The 9,807-nt window shown below is 43.4% G+C and overlaps 1 protein-coding gene across 16 annotated transcripts in view; it reads left to right on the plus strand.

Moving 5' to 3' along the window:
* Cadps (calcium dependent secretion activator) overlaps positions 1–9,807 on the plus strand; it is a 454,141-nt gene that overhangs the window by 214,876 nt on the left and 229,458 nt on the right. For all 16 annotated transcript variants that reach the window (XM_039093071.2, XM_063274046.1, XM_039093064.2 and 13 more), the window contains exon 6: positions 4,695–4,816. In XM_039093071.2, coding sequence (XP_038948999.1) covers positions 4,695–4,816 — 122 coding nt within the window. The remainder of the gene's footprint in view (positions 1–4,694; positions 4,817–9,807) is intronic.

A 9,807-nucleotide genomic window follows, 5' to 3' on the forward strand; every position in this document is an offset into this window, starting at 1 on the left:
GAGCCCACCTTTCTCCTAAGGAAGTGCAGCCTGAAGAGTCACCTGACAAATGTAATTGTGAATTAATTTTCCCTGTCTTAAGGCAGTACTCAAAGATTCTAGAAAGGCTTTTGGCAATTTAGAAAGCTGATGGTTTAGAAGTCTATGTGATCATCGTTTGAGAAGTGTGATCTAGAGCCATTAGAAAGAGTTGTTTGGGTTTGGTTTTGCTTTTCCCCATTGGTGTCTATAAGGTAGAGTCCCTGTGAGGCCTTCTGTTCTGTTTCGTTCTGTTTGGTTGATTGATCTCAGCCTCCAGAGTAAGACTCAGCCCAGGCCAGTGCAGAGGAGTGCTCTGTGAGTAAATGCATTCCTCTATGACTCTTCCCACGCTTGCTCTTCATGTATTTCCCTTTGAATGATGTTGACCCACCAACATCAGGCTACACTGAAAACTGGTTCAGACAGCCAGGTACTACTCGGTCCCATCTAACCCAAGTCTATAGGTGAATGGAACCTAAAATGGCCCAGCTACTTTAAAAAATAAATTAGCATATTTTTTTCAAAAAGCTCAATATGGAGCTGTGATGTTATCTGGCAATCCATGGTCAGATACCAACCAAATAGAACTAAAAAAATCACGTGTTCACACAAATGTCTTTAGAGAATAGTTAACAGCCTTAATCCTACACAATGGATGAATGGATAAGAGAAAAATGCAACACGTGTGCATAGCAGAATACTATACAGCAGGTAAAATGAACACATTGATGGACACACTGATATGAATGAACCTCATCCATAGAATAGTTCATGCAAGAAGCTGACTTCTTGTACAGGTGACCTGATAGTATGACCTTACTCATATTAAACACTAATTTATAGAAGGCTAATCTATAGGATTAGAGAGTTTATCATGTGATATAAGGTCAAAAGTAGAAATGGACATAAAATATATTGCTGTGGAGTGTGGCCTAAGGAAATTTCAGATGATTGCCTCCCAGCGTGGTAAGCTTGAGAGTCGTATGGCCCCTGTAGTATGCCTCAAGAAAGCTGTGTGGAAACAGGGCAGGCTGGGATATTCTTTAACACGCTATTCTAGCACAGGGGCTGTGTGCTTTGCATTTGTGGTGCTGGGATTTAGCATAGGCTTTGGCTTTGCATATTCTACCCCAGCCCTCCATCCCTGGACCATAACACTTCTAGTCTCTACACGTTATTCTGAAGGTCTCCCTCGGTTGCCTGGGCTGGCTTTGAATTCACTCTGGATCCCTTGTGCGCTTATAACTTGCAACCCCACTGCCACTGTGCCCCGAGTAGCAGAGATTACCTGTCTGTTTCACTTGACTTGGATTTAGGTTTTTCTTCGTACTCCAAAGTTAAAGGACCTCTTAAAGCTTATCAAAAGCCAATAACACTAAGAATCTGTACAAACATTTAACTGACACATATATGTTTATTAAGTATCATATAATATTTTGATACGTTTATATAATGTTCAAGCTATGCCACTTTATTCCCACAAACATTTGTTATTGATTTATGGTTAAAAAGATATTCAAAATCCTCTCTTGTATGAGAGAGAGAGAGAGAGAGAGAGAGAGAGAGAGAGAGAGAGAGAGAACACTAAATCCCATAAGAATTGTCTTAGATCTTAGATTTAGAGAGATCAGGAGACATGATCATATTTTTATACATTTAATTAGTGGATGGAAAGGATAAGTTAATCTTCTAGCCTGTCGTTAAGGACACTGTTCTTAAGTCTTATCTGTGGGTCAGTCTTTTTTTTCTCCAATCAGAGGCCATCTTCACATCACAGCGTCAGAGGAGGGGGATCTGGATTAAATACAGAACTCTTTGTGTGAGAAAAATCATCAGTGTAATGTCACAGAAACTTGGTCCTTTTAAATTTTTTAAGTACTGCCACCTGAGGTACCATTGTTCCTTTGGTGCCTCTGAGTTTGATTACTGCCAATTAAAGGTGGCAATTTATTCCCTAGCCACTCTTGTTTTCCAACAGATGGGAGTGGGGGGGGGGGAGCATTTTCTTGACTTTCATGAAGCTTTTAACTATGTAGCTTTCTAATTCACTATTAGTTCTCAAGATTAAATAGCTGATTACCTAGAACATAGGTGTGGGTGCAGCCACTGCCATGCTCTCTGCCTACAGAACTCAAATGGCTTTGGCTTGTAAATACAAGCACAGACTGCAATGCCCGAGTCCCCACATACTTTTCAATTTGAAAATTAAACGCACACTGTAGTAGAACCGCCAGCCAAAGCCTTCACACCTCTATTCATGGATGTGTTTGGGGAGGGGAGCACTGAGGGGAGTCAAGGGCAGGTGGGGAGAGACAATCCTTCTTCAGGGCAGGCTGCCAATCAGATTTGCATACTGTAGAATGTTTTCTCAAATCGTGAGAGAATCCAATGGCTGGAAGAGACTGAGAGCAAGCTCAGTTTGTGACAAGAAAAAAGATGGATCCCTGGTGAAGGTGGGCCAGAGAGTGCAGCCGCCAAACGCACAACAGGTATTTTCAGAAGGCTGCTGTGTGAACCCTTCTTCACAAAGGGCCTTGGAAGGGTTTTCAGATGTGCAAATAAAGCCAGACACTTGCAAATGACACAATTGATAAAGGCTCGGAATTCAGATTCTAAGTTGTTCTCCTTCCAGGCATGTTCTCCTTTCTTCTATGTGTGTGGTTCTTCCCCAGTATGAAAACTTTTGGTTATGGACACTGTCTCTCTAGTCTCACAGGTACAGATCATATCCCCACTTCACAGATAAAGTCACTGAGGTGGGGAAAAGGAGATGGCTCAGTGGGAAAAGTGCTTGCCACACAGGTGTGGAGACCAGAGTTCTCAACATTGAATATGTAAAATTAATAGACCTGCAGAGTCCACTTAAGCCTGAAGCTTCTGTGAGCATCTGTAGCCATCACTCCTACAGTGACGTGAAAAGCAGACAAGAGAGTACACAGCAGTGAGCAAAGACGCCAGTCTCACACAAGGCCTAACGCCTAAAGCTATCCTCTGACTTCCACACGTTCACCTGCCCATGTGTATCACACACTCTCAAGAAGCAAAGAAAAGCAGACTCTGCAGATTTGAAAAAGGCAAAAGGAACAAAAACTGAAGAGACTTAAGTGTGAGATCATTTTCCAACATCACACCTATTAGGCTTTCAAAATGTACCCCGTGCACCAGCAGCATCAACCACCTGAGAGGAGGAGTCCTGGGTTCAAGCCAACTGAGGAGATAGATGCTCAGGAAGGGGAACCTAGTGGCCTCTGCTTTACAAATGATGCCAATATACTCTGACTGAGAATCTGTGGGCTGTCACATAGCAAAACGAAGGCCTATATAACCCAAATGCTTCCTTGAATCGAAAACTCTAGAGCATCTTTCCCTATAGCCGCTTCTCTCCCTTCGTAATGCCATTATCCCTTTTGTAGAAAGAGTGATTTTCCCCAAATGCTACTCAGTGTAGGTCACTAACATAGGTCATTTTGTTCTGATGGTTAAATTGGTCTCACCTTTCTTCTTCCCTTTGCTCCTGTGGCAGAGCACGCCCCTGCATTGGTGACGGCATGGAGCTCAGGATGGGGATAAGGAATTCCAGAAGTTGTATGTGACTTTAGGCTAGCCTACAGACATAGAGCTCAAGATCTGTTGGGGTTTGGCATGCAAAGATCATAAGTCACTGGGAAAAGGGTATACATAAAGTTGGCACATTTTATTCCTTTCTGTTCGAAGTGTCAGCACTTCTAAATCAAATTTCTGATCATAATTCTGACTAAGACTTCTCTCTTCTAGCAGGAAAAAGCAGAGTTTCTGGACATTGAACTGGGAACAGAGAAGTGGCAGGTTCCCCTGTAGACAGAGCCTGCACTCTCAGGCTTGCCTTAGTCCCTGCTGCTTCCTGCCTGATCTGCAGCCCTATAGCTGCACGATGCCAGCTAGCTCTGTGTCTTAGGAAGTCACTATTGCTTATCTTACTCTCCAGGGAAAAGCTAAGTCACAAGCTGAGCTTCTACCAAGTGCTGACCCAAAAGCTAGAATATTCTTAAGGAAACTGGGAGAAAGCCTCAGGTTCCTATCTGGTTAACATGAAGAGAGTAGCCCGGTTCACCTTACCTGACTGACCCTAGGAGCAAATCTTGCTAAACCTGGCGGGGTAACTGCAGAGCTAGACTTACAATCCTAGCTACTTGGCAGTAGTTCAAGGTCCGGGCTCTTCAGCAAATATAAGATCAGTCTGGGTAACTGAGACCCTGACAAAGAAAACGAGAGAGAAGGAAAGAATGAAAGCAAGGGAAGAGGGAGACCGGGAGAGGAAGGAAGTAGGAAAAGAGAGAAACATGGAAAGAAGAAGAGAGAGATAAAGAAGTAAAGGGGCCATAAGAAAGGTGGGAAGGGGAGGAAGGAGGGAAGGAGGATGAAGGGAAGGAGATATCTCAGGTGGAAAGCTTGCTTAGCAGAGCAAGGCTCCACAACTCCGCAGAGTGAGGGAGTGAGCCATATTGTTCCCTCTCAACAGCAGTCTGCTGCACTAGAAGCAACTTCATCCCTAGAGGGTCCTGAGTCATTAATAAAGTCTGGTGCAAGCCAAACACACCCCCTTGGCTTTCACCGTGGCTTCTCTGTTTCTCTTCCTGCAGGTGATACTGCCCCTGGCACTGGTGTTCAATCCGTTTTATGCAATTCTGTTTCAGGTTGTCATCATGGAAGTCCAAGGCCTTAAGTCCTTGGCTCCAAACCGAATCGTGTACTGCACAATGGAGGTGGAGGGTGGAGAGAAACTTCAGACTGATCAAGCAGAGGCTTCTAAACCAACGTGAGTGGAATTTCTCTGTGGTTTATCTCACAGAGGTTGTCAATATTGGTTTCATTTGTGCCAATCCCAAAAGGAAAGTCTGTTTTCCCAGAAGAACCTAGGAGACCCATTCTTTTTTATCATACAAGATGACTTGATTCCATTTTAAAAAGCAGAATACTATGTGACCCAGGCTGGCCTCAAACTAACTATGTAGCTAAGGATGACCTTGAGTTTATGACCCTCTTGCTCGCATTTCCCAAGTGTTGGGATCTGAGGAGTATGCTACCAGACCTGGTTTATGAAGTTCCAGGGGGTCAAACAGAACTTCATACATATGAGGTAGGCAGTCTACCAACTCGGGTACATCTGCAGCCTTGATACCAGTTTTATTTGGTAGCTATGACAAGAATCCAAGTTCCTTCAAAGTTGCAATGGGAAGTTGAAGCAACAGTCCCATTTCTGAAGTCTTTTGCCACATATCACGGTGTGTATGTGTAGCCTTACAGCACTCCCAGTTTAGTGGGGCCATTGGGGAAGCAGTCACAAATGTGTATTCATAAATACAGTCTGCCTGTACTTTCTACATCTTTAGATTCAACCAATTGTTGAAACTTTTTGACCAAGAAAGTAAAACAAACAAACAAACAAACAAACCAAAAAGGAATATTGGCCAGGCACTGCCTCTAATCCTAGCACTCACAGTCAAATCTCTGCCAGTTCAAGGCCAGTCTGCTCTACATAGCAAGCATAGCAAGTTGCAGGGGAAGCAGCTTATGATTGTGTATAGAATCCTCATTAGTTTCTAAACTCTTCAAGTCTTTCTATAGTAGGTACCTGTGACTTACTGGTGGTTCTGATTCTATAAAAGGATGTACATAGGTCATGTTTAGGTACTCTGTGATTTGATGTAAGGACTCCAGCATCAGTGGGTATCCATAAAGGATAGAGGAGGTCTGAACCAGTATCCCATGGGTACTTGGAGGCTATAAATAGAGGGAAAGATGGTGAGTTAAGATAAGAGATCAGGGAGACATGAACCAGCTTCTGAACAGGGCTTTCTTGGAATAGAGGAGACATCTGCTGTAATATTATAAAGCACCCATGGGAGTGAAGACCTCAGGAATGGTGCTGTAGTTACCAATGGCCCTGTGGCAAAGAGGAATACATAGAAGACTCCAGTGGGTCTGGAGTAAGGGGCACAAGGAGTTTCCTAAGCTGGGAGAGAGAACAGGTGGTAATAGAAGGACGCTGGAGATGTGCTTGGGGAACATCTTCTGGTCCAAGGTAGGGCAGTCCATTGTTGGAGCAATGGGAGACAGCAGTGAAGGGTTATCTGTCTGGGAGACTAGGCTTCCCAAGCCTACAGAGCAGTGAGAGATCACTGCCCCCTTCCCACAGCACTATTGCCCCCATTCTTTTTCTCTCAGTCTCTATGATGTCTGCATAGTAGAGTGAACATCCTCATCTTCATGGCTGGCATTAGTCCACAAGTCATCAGAAGGTAACCCTCCCTGACTCCTCCTCAGAGCATTAGGAGCTGTTTGACTGAATATAAATAAGTCACCAGGGTGTTCAAATCAAATAGTTCAAAAGAAGCACTGAATGTTGCTTGGGCTGAAGAAAGGCTGAGGGTCATTACATTATCTTACAGGAATATAGAGTATAAAATGTTTATGTTAGAGTTAGGGTATACCTGACATAACTATCTGCTCACATTTGTAGAGGTTATGGCATCCATACACATAAACTCCTCATGTCAAAATGTTGTGCTTTTGTAGCCAAAGGATGCTCTTTGAGTCTCCTTTCATGAGAGAATATGATGAAATCATCACAGAGAGTATTCTGATTTGTTTAATACATTCAGAACACAGGCGTCATAATCAAACTCAACTCTAACAAACTGCTAGGAGTTACCTAGTGTGGTGTGTTGGAGATTTCAAGATAAATCTACATCCTGAAGGAAAAGAGTGTTGTGATCAACTTGTAATGTCTGCCATGAAAAAGGAAGGGGTGTGATGCTCGGAGTTAGCCATACCTGTATGCTGAAGACATGTACCAAATCTAAGATCTCTGGACACTCAAGTTTCTTCCTGTCTTTCTTTACTCCCGTGATAATACCTCCTTTTTATCCTCCCCTCACACTCCTTCTAAATGCTCAGAGCTCTTCTTTACCTTTTCCCACATCGCAGTTCAAGGCTGACAGCTTTCCTCTGCTTCTGTCTACCTTTACCCAGAAAGATAAATGACCTTGCTTGCACAGCTCTGCAGTCTCCCTGCCTCTTTCATTTGGACTGATTGGGAGTCTTCTCTACCATTTCCTTCCTTTGAAACCTTTATTTCCTCTTCTTCTCCTCCTTCTCACTTCTCCTTGCAATTTTCCCACTGCAGATCTTTGTATTATTTCTGGCATTCGATTTTGGTAATCCTAAAGGAAATCTCCTGTTGGCTAGTAACCTTGCCTGGGGTAGCGCGATTCTTGTTGGAGCTTCTCCATCTTGTTTTGTTATATCCAGCCGTTGCCCCTGTCTCGCTTACATGTTCCCACACCAAAATCCTAATCAAGGCTGTCTTGTTGCTCATACAGTCTACCTCTGCGGCTGCTACACCCCAGTGACCACACAGTGCGTCTTGCCTATCGTACATCTACAAGGAATTCACCTTTTGCCTTTTTTTTAAACCAAGTATAGTTACAAATTCAGGAGGATATCACATAACTCAGTTTACCCAACAATGTATTCTCTATATAGCATACACAAGAAGAACAGAGACAGGGACTGAAATAGCACAGTAAAGCATGTTTGGGAAACTGGAGACATTACAGCTCTTGGTGAACAACCCACTGTACAGACATCTTAGAGCTCTGAAAAGCCCAGTGGCAAGGAAATCCATGTAGCACTTTTCAGAGTTAAATTATGCTTCAAGCTTACTTGAACTGAGACCTTTGCATGGTCATTGGGAACCCTGGTCTGTTTTGCTCAGCCACAGTAATCAGGAATCTGTGCTCTCTCCTACTTCTTTTTTTTTCAATTGTATCTCCTCCCCTGCTACCATAGCACCTTTCACAGCTCAGCAAGGCCATATTAGATCAGTTTAGTAACTTAAGTCTTCTGTGTCCATGAGGCAAGTTTATTTCGCTTTATGAAAGTATTTTTCAGCCTTATGGTTAAGAATGTGGTGAAGCGACCTTTTACACTCAGAGCGGACTTGTGGCCCCTACTCACTCTTCCTTTCATCCATCTGCTCGCTGCATAGGGATTCTTTTCGAGCACCTGTCTATCCACTCAGCTGTTTTCCTTCTCTCCTGGGTTCTTCAGGTTGTGAGCCTGCCATATATGCTCAAAAGCTGCTGTGAGCAGTGAGCTGTCCTTACTAGAAACCGTGGCTTCCATTTGCAACAAGTTGTTTCTGCTTCTGGCAGGAAAACATGGATGAGAAAGCAAAAGGAATTGAAATCCTGTATAAGCAGAGTCCTCTTGGGACAGCATACAGAGAGGGCAGAGTCTTTGTGGTTTTGTGACCCTCAAAGTAATTGTTCATCTCCTTTGGGATAGAGCCGTTAGGGCCACCATTGCCTTGGTGGTATTTGTCAGGTATTCTTATCTCCAGGGGTAACATGAAATGGTTAGCTATTACCAAAGCATGGCACTTAGTGACATCAAAGCAAATGGGAAGCAACTTCTCCTTCTCCACTTTCTCTCCTGCCCATTCCTGTGGCCAGAACAAGGAGGTAATTTTAATTTGGTGCTAGAAGGCCTTTGGCACCTCCTCAGGCCTGAGGCTCAGAGCCCTGTACAACAGACAAGAGCATTTGGCATTGACTCTGCTCAGTCCCCCTGCAATTACTCTTCTCTGTGGCCACTGATGCTGCTGTCTCTTTGCCAATGGGGAAATGAGTTTCCCTTTTTAGAGAAATATGTTAATATTTCAAGGCTGAATTAACTTAAAGAAAATGCATTAAGTGCATAAGAAAACAGACAAGATAAAAGGTGACCCTGCTGACAGGAATGAATGTGGAGATACAGAAATGCAGACTGGGAAGCTGGCTTCAAACCACTCTAATCTGGAAAAAAAGAAACATGACATTTCCCTGAGTGGATAATGTTGTCTAAAATCACTCTTCCTGGGGAATTTTGCAATATAAGTTTCTGCTCCAAAATAGCCTGTATGACTTGAGAAGGTTAAATACTGGAGCATTTAAATAATGTTTCTGCAGAGGAACATTTGAATAATAACCCAGTGTTTCTCTCACTTACCTGAAACAACATTCCTCTCAATAAAACCCAGGATTCCACTTGGCAAGTTCATTACGCCAGAGCAAGCCAAGAAGTGCAGATTCCATTAGTGCCTTAAGGTCAGACTCTTTCCTGCCACTTCCAAGAAGTAGGTAGTGTGGGAAGGTAGTGTGCCTTGGCTGAGAAAGCTTGCCATAATGCAATGGCACCTTGTCTGCTGAGACAGGATTTTAAAACAAGAGAAAGACCAGTGGCTTTCTATACCATTTTTCTTCTGTGAAAAATATTCTGTGTCCCAATAGCACAGCACAAAAAGTCAGGCTCCCATAACCAAGTTCTGTTGAGTCACCCCCAGTGAGCCTGCTACAAAGACAGGGAGTTAGGCTGAGTCATGCCACTTGCTTCTTCCCATTGTTTACCTCAGGAGTCATTTCTCCACATAGTTCTTTCCTTCCCATTTTAACCAAATAACCTTGGAATGGCTTGAGTATCTTTCCTGCTTGGCTTGACTAAAACATGAAGCAGAGTGTGTGGAGGGGTGGATATCTGCCTTTCTCCATGGCAGATATTTCTTCTGTCTAGCTAGCGTTGGCATGGTAAAGTGCATTTACACAGCTTTAGGACTTTGTGCAGTGGTCCTGATCAAGGGCATCAATGGTGAACACAAGAACAGTATGTAAGACAATAGTGGATTTTAATCTGTGCCCCTGAGGGAACAAACCAGTTGCCTCAGTAGGGTGGTAAAAGCATAGGTCACTTTGATCCTGAATGACACCC

The sequence above is a fragment of the Rattus norvegicus genome, chromosome 15, assembly GCF_036323735.1.
Source record: "Rattus norvegicus strain BN/NHsdMcwi chromosome 15, GRCr8, whole genome shotgun sequence".
Classification (NCBI taxonomy): domain Eukaryota; kingdom Metazoa; phylum Chordata; class Mammalia; order Rodentia; family Muridae; genus Rattus; species Rattus norvegicus.